This window comes from Plectropomus leopardus, chromosome 6, assembly GCF_026936395.1.
Source record: "Plectropomus leopardus strain MGB_pleo_1.0 chromosome 6, ASM2693639v1, whole genome shotgun sequence".
Lineage (NCBI taxonomy): Eukaryota > Metazoa > Chordata > Actinopteri > Perciformes > Serranidae > Plectropomus > Plectropomus leopardus.
This window is the reverse complement of record NC_142181.1, coordinates 5,580,510-5,594,795: the sequence shown is the minus strand read 5'-3', so window position 1 is coordinate 5,594,795 and position 14,286 is coordinate 5,580,510. Positions and strand designations below refer to the sequence as shown.

Sequence of the window (14,286 nt, the reverse complement as noted above, 5' to 3'; positions counted from 1 at the left end):
GTAATCGGCCAGGCTGATAATCTGTCAATTGTGACCACAAATATCAGCGTAAGTAGCTGTGCACTTGTTGACCACCTGTCTACTGTTTATCTCTGCCTCCCCACTCTCTTTTCCTCCTGCGTGCCACTTTTCTGCCGTTGACATCACTTCCTGTCTCTTGCAGCCCTCATTCCCCCCTGGGCAGCCCCCTTCTGTTGTGTTTGCCACCCCACCGCCTCCACAAATGAACCCAACACCACAGGCCCGACAGGTAGGCCTGCCCACTGCTCGCCGTGCCCACAGCACACCCACACTGTTGGTTCGCTCCATTTTTAGAAAAAACAAAAACCTCCTTACATCACAATTCAGAGAAAGAAGTTCTCAAGTTCGTAAAACAGTCAGCTGTACTGCACCTCTTTGATGTTTTGTATTATTCCAAACCCCCCACTTTTGACAGATGAGTGACAGACAAAGCAATCAGGATAAAAAATTGGGATAAAGTGTGTCAAGGTCTTTTCTTCACGCTGCAAATGTTCCTGTGTTTGCAAGTTTGGCATAATTGCTACTCGCTTTTGCTATCTGAAATCTTCCCAATGGAAATCATAGTGTACAGTTTTCTGAATCTTTGTGAATTTCTTACAATTCCTGCATGTCTGTATGCCTACTTCTCACCAGTTCTGCACCATTTTCTAACTGTCAGTGTCAGCCTGTCCTGCGTACTCTACCTCACAAAATCACACTGCCTAGTTCGGTTACAGTGACCGTATCTAAATGGTGTAGATTCTTTTACTCTCAAGTATTTCTGAATGATTAGAAAAGTGCAAATAGCTCAAACTGCAAGTATTGTAATGGATTGAAGCTCAATCAACTAATTGACAGAACCTTGTCTTTTAATTGAATCTGTAAAAGTTTTGCAAGCAGTCTTATTCATAGTTATTTATCATCTCCTATAGAGTCTGCTGTAATGATTAGGGTTAATTCTGTAGTTTTTACACGTAAAATAATATGGAAGTAGGTGTATTGTTGTCAGTTTAAGAAAGTGAGGACAGGCTTACTGCTGTTTTTGAAGAGTTGAATATTAGCCATACAGTGCAGTTGTAAAGGAGCACAACTTGAAGAAGCCTGTCAGTGGAGATTGAAGCATGGATCTTGTGCTCTTTAACCTCTGTCCTGTCTGCCTCTCTTCCTCTAGTTTGCCCCAGGGCCCCGGCCTATACACCAACAGGTACTAACAGCACAAGTGACTAACACAAGGGGGGTTGGGGCCTTTCCTGTCCTCTAACAGATATTAGAAGCATTAGAGAATATTGAGAGGCTCCAATATCTGCTTTTGCTACTAAAAACATACGTGTGGACATCCTAACTGAGAGCTACAATAATGTTAGGTGATCTTAGGGGTAACCATGCTTGCTTTTAGAAAGCAAGCTTACCAGAATAGTTAACCGAATGTGTGATAAGTCCCAGTCTAAGGCCTTTTCTACATGTATACAGGTATATTTGAAAACATATTTCCCCCTTCAGTTTAAAATTCTTTCCCCACAACCCTTGTTTCACAAAATATCTAAGTACGCACTAGAATAGAGGTGGGCGATATAGCCGTAAAATAATATCATTATTTTTGCAATAATGATATTCTTGACAATATGACAAAAATACTGAGAATATTATATTATTACTTTCAAGAACATAGAATTGCAACAAAAAAGTGTTGTATATCTCAACACAAATGTAGTTTGCCTTCAAATATTCAGTAAAAACTGAACAAAAATCCTCTCTCAGTTCTTTAGTTTGTAAACAACAACACTAACTCATAGTGAGCTTCAGATTCTGTATAAAATATAAATGTTACAACAAAATAAAACTGATAACAAGTGACACATTACACATTGAAACAGCTGTCAGTTACAAAAAATATTGTCTTCAAAATATAAATAATAAATATACATCAATGACTGATTTGTTTTTTCCACCTTGACCTGTATCCGCTGCTATTTCTCCTCTACTCTTGCTTTAGCGTGTGTCACTCTGACCGCTGACCCTCTGCACATGCAGACCTGCATTTATTTTGACAGGCTGTTATGTTACATTCATATATCTTTTTTTGGTTGTGCTGCACGCATCAAGTAGGTTTACATTAGAACAGGCTTATGACAAAAATCCTGGATGACAGTGATTCCCTTGTGCGCAAGGCGAGAGAGGAGAGGGAGAGAGAGACTATGCGCTGCTGCTCTGAGCCGCTGACAGTTTACTCTGAGTGGTAAGTCAAAAAAAGACTCTGAAAAGTCTGCAGTTGTTTATAAATCATTCAGGATGTCCAGGCCACTGATTCCACACTACTGACGTTGCTCCTGACTAGTAGCAATTCTGCTTTCAGTCACGCTCATTTTTGCCATATCTAACAGTATGACGACATTCTGTTACAATTTGAAATAATGCTATTATTACAATATAAATTTTTTCTTATCACCTTAAAAATTATGCTGGTATTATCATGAACCATATGATATGGCACACCCCTATACTCGAACAAAAAATGACTTAAAACGCTCACCCGCGTTAGCAGTCTCCCCTTGTCACAAAGTCTGTACAGGCTGAGCTTACTTTTTTCAAAACACCTAGTGGAGATAGATTGAGATAGAGGGACTTTATTGTCCACCTCAGTGGAATCTTGTGTTTGACTATAAAGATATATAGATATAGATATAGATAGATATATAGAAAGATATAAACAGTAAAAGAGAGCACCTCTTACAAAATAGTAGTTTCCCCTAATACAATTCTGTGTTTATCACCATTGATTAGAAGTAGTCACAAGACCAAATGGTGTTAACAAAGTGAACAAACCGGTTGTTCGCCATTGTTGTGAATGTTTTTGGCGCATTACACAAAGCAAAGTTTCCCAAACACTCCTTTTTACACATCCACAGGGTTATACAGTGTAACTGGAGTTCTGAAAAAGCTGCACCTCAGTTTTAGTGAGCTAAAACTCCATCTCCGTCTGGGCGACAGGCCTAAATGTGAAGGAAAATATTCAGAAACATCTGTATACATGTAGAAAGGACCTTAGTGTCCCGCAATTAAGAAATTAATAGGGAAATACTTTATTTCATCAAATGATATGCCAAAAGTTCTGATAAACCCTAAGACTATAAAAAGATCTAAATGTCACAGAATATTAATTACTGGTAATAAATATTTACCAATATAACATACTTTTTCAGAAAAGGTATTTTCATTAAATATTTTAACTACTGTACGTGTGGGAATGCATGTAAGTACTGCAGTGAATTACAGCTGTAGCTAAATATGTGTGCAAGAATGTCCTATGTAAAGATGTACAGGTGTTTCACCACCCTTCATAAATGTTGTAAGAAAGTGATGAATTTGATGTAAAATGATGATGAAAACATCGAAGTTATTAATCTCTCAGTGATAGTTTCAGTCTGCATTTTATTCCAGAGTAACCAAACTTAGTTTATTTGGATTCAAAGCTTTGCCTATTCTCTGCATGCTGCTTGTTAATTCACGGCTTGGCTCAGAACGGACAGTTCCTGGGTGCTTTGCTCTAACTGATTGTGGTGCTCTCTCTCTCTCAATCCATCTCTTCCCACCCTCCTCTTGCTTCCATTTGATGTGTCTCTGTGTGATGTGTGTTTGCGCTGCTGAAGGGAAGCTTCAGGTCGCTACAGGTAACTCAGTTTCCTCTTTCTTCTAGTTTTTCCCTCCCCTTGTTTTTTTCTCACCATCTTGAGGAGTGCATATGTGTGTGTGTCTAATATTTGGCAGTGTTGTGCTTTGTTGGCTTGGTGTCATTTTGCTGGCTACGTCGGTTCTCTCCCAGGCCAGCAGCAGAATGTCAATGAGGAGGCTCTGAATGAACCAGCATTAGCTGCTTTATCTCTTCTGGCAGGCAGGGCCAATATGTTTCCAGTTGGAGTCAAGCCATAGATTCATGGACAAACTATGAGCCTAGCTATTAGGCCGGACTGGCTAGCTCCACTTGGTCCAGGAGATAAAATCATATACGGGCATGGGGGATGGTTTTTATGTCAGAGGTTTCAAAAAGGTAACTAATAATTTCTTCATTTGTCTCTCCCGCTCTCTTACCCCTATTTCCATCCCATTCGTCTTGGTCCTGTGGCGTCTCTCTGTCTTTCCCACCGCCAAACATATTGTCTTCATCCTCACATTTCTTTGGTCTGTCACCACATTTCTTGCTCCCCTCTCTCCTCTCTAGCCCTATTACACCAACAGGGCCAGCCTGCCTCCCAGCAGTGGGCCTCGGGGTGTCCCTCCCAGCAGTGGCCCTCGGCCTGTGACACCCACCCATGTCTACCAGCCGGGCCCTGGCTCCCAAATGATGGTGATCCCAGGACAACAACTGCCCTTCCCCAGCTCACCACAGGGACCTGCTTACTTCATACCTGGACAGGTAGGGGGCACAAACTAAGGAATGTTCAAGTAGTGATGTTGTCAAATTAGTTTTTTTATCGGAGCCATATGGTTTATGGCCTAGAGCTCTGATTCTCTGCCTAAACTCAAATGGGCCCGACCCAACCTGCCGGGTTCAGGTCGGGCCAGGCCAGGCTGCATTTTCTCACTTTTCCCTCAGGCTTCAATCAGGTTGGGTTCCTGCTGATTTAACATTATTTATTTGTTATTTTTAAATGAAAATGTTGGGAACTGTCTCACGTTTAAATATCACTTTAGCAGGAGCTTTAATGGTCTGAATCAACAGGGAAAGAGGGAGGAGAGAGAGGGAAAGTGAACAATGGAGCATGTGGAGAACCGGGGGAGAGAGCATGCATGTGAGAGAGGGATGGAAAATGGCAGTGTTCGCCTCTGCCTCCCCAGCAGTGGGAGAGATGTGCGTAACATGCAACATAGAGTGGTAATCATCATCTGGGCGCTGCATCGCCATGGGTCGCCGTGCGCACTAGACGCACCGGGGAGCGAAGCTGAACCTGTCATGCACGAGATGACAGACTAACAGAAGGAAGAGAAGAAGGAAAAGTGGTGCAAGGAAACATGCCAGCCCTTAGTTTGTAATACAGGTTGTAATGTTAAAGTATTTGTTTTATAATTTATAGAATGTAATATAATATAAGCCTATTTTTACAGGGCTCAAAACTGCTGCTGTGGGTTGGGCTTGGGTTGGGCTTGGACGGACTCTGCAGGTTCATATGGGGTCACGCCTGGCTTTTACAGGCCCCATCAGAGCTTTAATGTGGACAGCTAATAGTGCACAGCCCTCCAAATTTTTCCACGTATCAAATCTGTAATATAAAGATTTTGTTGTAATTTTCTTGTTTATATAAATTATATAAACTTGCACAATATTGATTAGTCCCTTCAGATTGCCTAATGCTGTTTATTGTAAAGAGAATGAAAAGTGTTGTTGTGCAGGCCCATATTTGCTGCCATGATTTATATTGCTCTCATAACTGTATCTAATAATATTGTCCTTTCTTCCGTGCTCTCTCTTCTCTGTTTCCATAGTACCGGTCAGCAACCTACGTGGCCACACCCCAGCAATACCAAGTCCCGGGAGGCACACCAGGCTTCTACCCAGGCACCAGCCCCGCTGAATATGGTACTTATGGTAAGAGGCTCTACCTGGGGCCTCACCTGAGCCACTCACACTCAGAGAGACACTTAGCAGGGTTTTTAACTGACACAGGAGCAAGGGCTGGCCCTAGAAATTTCAAACTTCCTGCTACATCCATGCTAATACGTTTTTGTTTCAAAATGCGTAATTATTTGTAGGTTTACACCAAGCATCTACACTACTCCAGTGCATTTGGACCCCTAAAACAGAGACTTTTGACAACTCTACTGACCTTGATTTTAGTTTGAAAACTCTGGGGCTGGGTTTTTGTTTAGATGGGGGAAAATTGGACACCTCAGCCGTAGAAAAGAAAACTCCACACATCAATTTTCCAGCAGGTGTACAGGAGAGGGGCAAGCAGAACACAACGTAGTGAAAAATTCCCACACACTGTCTAACTTGCAGAAACTTTTTAGAAATCGTGATGCCAACATCCATTATTGCTTCCCAGTCGGGTCTTTTCAGTCGTGTCAAGCTGAAGCTTTTTAGGTAGCTCTACATACCATTTATGTTTTCACCCTTCTGGTCTGAAGATGAATAAACCAGTAAATAAATAGAAAATGAAATGATATGCATGCACTATGTCATGCTTTTTAGCTTCGCTTTTTTTTATTATATCTCATAGGTCTGTATAGGTTTACACATTTAAAGATCCACTCCAAAACTGATAATAATATTGCAGTTACTATTTACATATGTTGTTGTTCTGTTCAGCTCGTGATTTCTGTACTCCCAACATCTATAAATGCATGGCAATAATACCTGTTTTGCAAGATATCATAAACCTATTTAAAATACTAGTTGTGATAATCATGATACAGATTGCATCCAGACATTTCTAAATCAGAAACTGATGTAGCTGATTACTAAGTGACTGTCGGTGTATTGCAATTATCTGCAGAAGACGCCTTCAGCCCACAGACAGGCGTCTGCAGGTATTTATTTTCTTATAGCCTGTGTATTTGTGATGATTTGTAAAATGCAGTACAGCACTAATCCTGCAATTGGCGGTCGATCCGTGACAGTTGGGTTGAAAGTGAACGAGGGCAGGTATGTTTCATTGCAATCCCCCACTCGCTTTCCCTCCGCTCTCCCAAGTAGCCTCCGTGCAACGTCAACTTTTATGTAATACCGAGGGTTGAGGGACGTGAAGTAGGGCAAGTGGAATTACTAATGAAATGCAGCGCCAGTCTTTCTTCAACCACCTTGACAGCAATACCTAGACAAAGTACAATACCTAGACAAAATACTCCAGACAAAGACACGTCTGGCCTTCACTTTTCATCTTCTCTACGTTATTTTCTGTAATTACGCAGCTGACTTTAAAGTAGACAATCCTCTTCCCGTTTATGCTGATATTTGCATGCCCAGTATAAATGAATGGTCATGTGAAATTAATTTTCAGGTGTGGTAATATGGACAGAGATATTTTCTGAAATAGTGCTTAAATGCTTGTGGGTACAGAGATCATTTTTGGTTTAAACACCATTTTAAAACAAAAGTATTAGTGTGGATGTGGTGTTCGTCAGTTAGAGCGCCAAAAAGCAGTAGGATCCAAACAACACACTCACCATAACACTTTAAATAACACAAGAAAAGCATTTAACAGAGTACATTATAGCAAGTTAAGAAAGGTATGCAAATATAAAAAATCTACCAAAATCATAATTAGTGGTTGCTAATGTCTTGCACATCAAGTCTATAAAGGCAAATTATTTTACCTCTCAGCTCTACCTTTTTGCAGTTGCTGTAATATTAATATTTTTCTTTTTTTGTGACACTCTCATTTGCTGTGGAGATTTTGGCTTTGTTTATCTGCTGCCCAATTTTGACCTACACCTGGCTTTTGATACGGGGCCTTCCTGTTTATTTTGGATTTCTCCTTACGGCAGTGTTTACATAAGAGCACCTTTCTTCCTTTAATAAATCAGACTTATTATGTTGCTCTTCACTGTGGCTATTTTTATCTCAAGTCAACCCAAGAAGTCTCATTAGTGTTTCCGACACTTTTTGTTTCCTAGGACATGTTAATATGAAAAAGGAAGTAATAGACCAGGTGATTGAACTTATTCTGCCTGAATCTGCTTGTAATCATGCTGTGTGTCAATCAAAACTGTGTGTGTGTGTGTGTGTGTATGTGATTTAAAGAAGGTTAAGTAGCAGGATGTGTATGTGGTTTTTTAATGTAAATTGTATGTTAATGTAAATTCAGAACCAAAAAGCCTCAAAATTTCTTCGACGTTTTGGATGTGTAATGAAATTCAGCAACCACACTGTGAGAAATCAGCAGAGATGACTTTACTGAGGGGTGTGGCTGCGTGCTGGAAAGTATTAAAAGATGCTGACTGTCATAGATAAAGCATTCATGTGAAATGGGTAGAATATCTTCTGAAAGGCATCTGAATTCAGCACAAGAAAACTGATGTTGATCCATTAAAAGATTCATCTTTAATAGCTGCAACACCCAGGTTTTTTACAAATTATGTCACTTTTGTTTTTCACTGTACATTTAGACAACTCAGAACTTAAGATAGATTAAAGCGTGTCAGCATAAATAACATCTGCATTGAGCATTACAGATTGTCAGTGTGCAACTGTATGAGAGTATGTTTCTATAAAACGCTCAAAATAATGTGGCTGCCATAGGTTATGTACATAAACATTTAGTTTGTTTTTTGTTTTTATTCATATCAAACATTCTCTGTTACCATAATGTCTCACATCTCCCATATAACACAGCATAACCACAGATGTTTGTCCCATGTGCTGTCACACCCTCTAGAGGTGGCTGAGTGTCATTACATGAGAGGAAGTGAGGATGCCCTGAAAACAAACTTGCTGACCCCCCCACGGGCAGGCATCTGAGCTATGTGTTGTCTTTGTTAAAACTGTAGCTCATCAGCAATAGAATGCGCTGGCCTGAATACAGGACTGTAAAAACACAATTCTACCTATTAGGCTTTCCATGTCATGCTATTTGCACATCAGTGTATGTGCACAGTACTTGAACAATACCTCTGCACACTCTGCACCTACGTATGCATGTTTCCAAAAAAATTTAAACCTGTTTTTTATTGCAACTTGCTTAATCCAATGCTCCCTGTCAGTGAAGAAAAGATAATGTAGAAACCATAATATCAAACTCACTGTGAATTAGCCAAGATTAATCCTAGATCAGTTTTGCAAAGATTTTCAAGTACAAGCTATTCTCTGTAAGGGAGTTTTAATATGTGTATCAGTCACAGTGTAACAGCGCATTCAGATTTTAGGTTTTACCCTGATACATTTTGAAGCAGTTTTAGTGGGTGCAATACATTATAGCATATTTAGATGATATACAAGAGAAATACTTCTAGTGTAACTTAAAGGATTCAGTTTGTTTTTTTTTGTACAACGTGAAGAGCTTGCATGATTCTTGCAATTTTTAAGTTTTATCCACATGGTTGAATACACTCAAAGGATGCTATGGATAAAAGTGTCAGCTAAATAAATGTGCAGTAATGTGATGTAATAAGGGGTGTTGGTCTATAAAATCTTAACCAAAACTTGAGACTAACTTATAATTGATTTGAAATTTGATTCCACGCCCCCAATATTTCTGCTGAGTTCTGAATCCAGTCCTCTGAGAGTCCTTTATACTGGCCTTGGTATTGTTGTTCTTTGATCTATTCTCACCATTGCCGCACAACAGGGTCCATGTTCTCCGGACTGAAACGTTTAGTGCTCACCGGAGTTTATCAATATCATTCTCATTTGCCTAAACAATCAGAAATAAATAAATTATGGGTGTAAATGACAAGTGTCATCACAATACGATATTATATTGATTCTTTGGACAACAATACAAGGTTTTCTGATATCACAAAATCTGTCACAATTTGGTTATAGTGTATTTCACTTCAGGGGACTGCAATCAATATGAGAAAATATCACTTATTATCCATATTGTCTTTTTTTTGGGCTGCTTGCCACTGCCTGGTGCCTGGCTGATGGCACTGTTTGAATATTTAGGAAGGAAGTACGCTTGGACAGAAATGTTGATACAGACATGCCTTGGGTATTTCAAAATAAAGGCATGCTGCTTTCATCCATTCATTCTTAAACTGATGGCTTTCATACAAGGCACCACCTGCTCATCAGTCAAATATTAACACACAATCACATCGATAGTAACTTGGTGCTTCAGTATCTCGCCCAAGGATACTTTGACATGCCGATGGGATTAGCTGGGGATCGAACCACTGATAGTGGACCACCCACTCTTTGTTACAAACATAACCTAGCCTAAACCCTATCCATCTTTTTCAGTATTTTATTTGTGGACACCTCTGGTTCTGCACTTCTGACAAAAATTAGAAAGGCTTCTCGTTAGCATTAAATGTTAATTTCATAAAAATGAACAGTTTCTGAAATACTCTGTTGCTTTGTCTTATAGTAGCACATCAACGATATGCAATTAATCTCTTATGTCTGTCATGTTTATTGGTGTGACTCTGCCAGGTTTGGTGTTTATTTAGTGGATTTATATTTGTTGTCCAGAAAAGTTACCCTCTTCACAATACTGTGCCATCGCAGTATGAGAGAGCTGTGTTGCTATTTATGCCTGATATCTGTTTGACTGTATACGACATTATGTCCCATGTGTTTGTATTGGAGTGTCACATCTGTCATTCTGCCTATCACATGGCCTGTCACTACATGAGGTTGGCACATGACTTTAAATAACTGGTCATGTGACAGTGAGAAACAGCTCTCAAACTCTTATGGGCTCAACCACTATATTTGCTTTGAAAGTGCAGAGGTGTTGTGGGCTGTTTCGGGTTTCCACGGAGCCACAGAGATGAGGAGATGATAGAGCTGTCTTGTATATGTGGATATGGTCGGGCTTTTTTGGCTTTAGGACCTACACTGCCCACCCTAAACTTGTACTAATGGCATAGTAACAACCCCAGAATATCATTTGAGCCCCCCACCTCTAAGTGGTGCAGTCTGTCTGACCATTGAGTCCTTTTCTAGCAGTCAGGTAAACACACGCACACATACACTGTGCTGACGGAGTGTGGTGACTATTTTTAAGACTCCCACCCCCCAGTGATTTGCTTAACTCATTCCACATACATGTACATACTCACAGCCCGCCCCCTTTGTAGTAGGTTGTGGTGCCAGCGTGGATCAGATGAGGGTGGAGAGAGATAGGGGAGTCTTCAGGCAAATCATAGCCACAACTGAATAGTTTAGCTCGCCTGCCTTTACTCTGCAGAGGGGGGTAAAAGGGAGGGAGGGATGGTGGAAAAAAAAGTGAAAGGGAGGGAGGAATCAGGAAGGTCAGAAGGAGGAGCGAAGCGGAGACACGCTGGAAGAGGGAGGGCTGAGCATTAAAAGAAGTCATTCTGAGAGGGCACCTGTAGAGAGGACGGGAAAAAGTTAGAGAGGGGGTTTGAAGAGAAACCCCCTCTCCTTTTTCTGCCCAGTCTTACATTCAGCAGACATTCAGCATGGGAAATCGTGGGTCTCAAGAGCAGCAGGACTCAGAGGGTAGGTGTCTTGTAGACAGTGCGTCTCTTTGCAGCCCCCCTCTCCCATTGCTCTGTTGCTCTATCATATCTCAAGCCTCTTACTTACAGTATTGGGACACTGTCCAAGAAAAGTCTCATTCTGGCTGGTTTCGAGCATGCTCCTATTCTCCCTCTCTGTGTCCTTCTCGCTCTCTCTGTCCGTCTTCCCTCCCTTTCCCTCTCTCTTCCCCCAGCCGGTGTGGGGTTTTGACTATATTTAGGCTGCGCTGCTCCTGGTCAACAATGCAGACTCAGTAATGTGAGTTAGACTGAAATGCATGCAGAGGGGGAGAGAGGCAGAGCAGGAGTGAGCTACCGTCAGACTGCAGGAGAGGCCTCTGCCATCTGAGGACTTTTTTTTTTTACCCCAGTCCTTTGAAAGTGGGCTACAACTGGTTCTGAAGTGTAGCTGAGAGCAGTTACAAGGCCAGGTAATATCACTGAGTGGGTGGATGTCTTGTTGACATTATTGACCGGGTAGGCTAATAGAGATTATTTGAATGTGTGGAAACTTTGGTCTTTTTCTTAGTCATGTTGGCAGCTGCTTTTTTGGCAAGTTTGTGAACATGGGAATTATCCACTGCCTTAAGAAATAAGGGATATGAATGCAGGGCTGAGCAGAGAGAGAAGCTGCTGTGTCATGGTCAGAGGGCCTACCTGTGGCGCCGTCCAGGTGCCATGTCTGCTTCTGTTAACTGCTGATTTAAAAAAAGACATGGAAAGACATGTTGAGATGACATAGAAGTCAGTGGAAAGAGACAGATCTGAGGCGATGACGTCTGTTCAAAAGTTGCTGGATTTATCATGAGTGAGGACATGTTGATAGGTACAGCTTGCAGGAATCTTAAGAAGTATTTCTGCACTGCAGCCGTGTTGGAAGCAATCTGAGTTTGTGGTATTTTTGTGAAAATTTTCATTTCAGTCACCTGATATTGATTTCAGTCACCTGATACTTGATTTCAGTCACCTGATACTTGATTTCAGTCACCTGCTTCTCAGACTGCATGGGAACATGAGCTGCAAAAGCACACAAGTATAGAGCTGAGACGATTGGCCAGTAAAAGTAACCTGCAATTATTCTAAATATCTGTGATTCATTTTTATAAACTTTCAGGCAAAAAGACACATTTGCTGTTTTTAGGGCCTGAAAAGAAAGGATTTGATTTTTTTGTCATGTATAGTAAATCAGTCTAGTACCCAATACCTTTGGGTACTAGACTGTTGTTTTGACAAAACAAGCAAGTTGACAAAGTCACGTTTATCTCTGAGAAATTGTGTTCAGAATTATTTCTGTTATTTGGCATATAGACGAAACTGGATGAAAGTCTGCAGATTAGCATAATACCTTAATAAACATTGATATTTGATGCCATTTTCTTATACAACAGGAAAAAAAAACTGACATTGAGGACTTAAAATTTTTATCATTCTTTTTATTGAAAGATAAATGTAACAATGGTTTAACAAAACTGACTTCTTTTACTCTTTTTGTTTGTTACAGAAAACAGCAGAATGACTCTAATGAACATTAGCGAGCAAAAGAGTGCAGCTGATACCGGCATGTTGCTACTGCAGAAAACAAATATTAAAACCATTTCAGTTATGCATCAATAAATCAATATCATTGACAACACTAAACCATAGTTGCAGCCCTTCACATGTGGTCAGATTTATTACAGAAATGCTGCTGTGGTCAGACACTAAAGCCATAACATAAATTACGGCTAGACAATAAAATTGATATTATATCAATATCTTGACGTTGACTAGATATTGCAAGTGTTGTCTTTTCCTGATTTTAAAGGCTGCATTACAGTGAAGTGATGTAATTGTAACAGACAGTTCCAGCTGTCTTTACCCACCTAGTCACTACAGTCATGTCTGATATCTCACTGAATAAATATTTTCTCAAAGCACCAAAAGTCAGCCCTACGATATCGTCACGATATCGATATTGAGGTATTTGATCTAGATCTAGATATTTGATTCTCTCCATATCGGCCAGCCCAAACGTGAACATTATTTATTTTGTAATCTAGGAATTTAACATTAATTGAAGTGTGTTCACATAGATTATAGATTGCTCCGTATTAGAGTATTTGTCAGATCCCTTAAATGCAACACGTCCTTAGTTGGTAGTGAGAAGACTTAAGTGCTTAAAAAAAATGCAGTTACCTCACTGTAATGACATTAAAACTACAGCTGTTGCCCTGCAAATCATCAAGAAATCTAACCATCAAATTTAAGAGGCAGCTTTTCGAACTGCTTCAAAATAGCCTCACGGGATTTTGAGAACATGTGTGATATAGATTGTAATGTCATTGTTTAAACTCTGTGTGTTTATGTTCTGTGTGCAACACGCTGATGTGTTTGTGTCAAGTTATGGCTATAGGATTAAGTCAGTATGTGTTGGTTTACATTCTTCTCTCTGTCTGCTCCACAGCAGGGGCCTACTACCCCGCACAGCCTCAGTTCACCCCCTCGGTGCAGGCGGCACCCGTCATTATGAACCCAGCCCCTCAACAGCAGCAACCACCACCTCAGCCTCCACAGCACATCCCCACCAAACGGGAACGGAAACAGGTACATTCACTGTTCTGCTGCACAAGACATTCAGAATAGCCACATTACCTGCTTATTAGAGGTCGACCGATATCGTTTTTTCAGAAAAATGAATAAATTAAAGTAGCTCCCTGAGGTTTTACATAGTAAAAGTTCCTCCCAATTAATTAATTTTATTGCCAATCATTTAAATAAAACACACATACAGATAATCGGCAAAATGCCAAAAATTGGCCCCCGATAATCAGCCAGGCCGATGATCTGTCGACCCCTACTACTTATAACCTAAAGTCTCACCACAGTTCGGGGTAGTAACATTTTGACAGCAAAATGAAACACTAGTCAACTTAGAATAGGGTTTTTTTGTTTTCTTTAGAGATGATGGAAATGTTCATTGGAAAGTCACACAGACTTGAAAGACCTGTTCGCCTGAAATGGAAACTTTTGTTATCAGCCTTGTTTAGACAAGATCTGTTTATCAGTGTAGGTCAGGAACTTTAACTCTTATGTTATGTTGATTCCATCTCAATGCACCATAGCTTTTTTGCTTTTGATAAAATTCCAGCCCCTCACAGCCTCAGT

At 40.4% G+C, this 14,286-nt stretch overlaps 1 protein-coding gene across 1 annotated transcript in view; it reads left to right on the top strand.

Annotated features, from left to right (window-relative positions):
* The window catches only part of eif4g1b (eukaryotic translation initiation factor 4 gamma, 1b), a 48,197-nt gene that overhangs the window by 9,107 nt on the left and 24,804 nt on the right, over positions 1–14,286 (top strand). Inside the window, 6 exon segments of the mRNA XM_088078581.1 lie at positions 164–250; positions 1,172–1,204; positions 3,648–3,668; positions 4,217–4,411; positions 5,479–5,581; positions 13,586–13,725. Coding sequence (XP_087934707.1) covers positions 164–250; positions 1,172–1,204; positions 3,648–3,668; positions 4,217–4,411; positions 5,479–5,581; positions 13,586–13,725 — 579 coding nt within the window.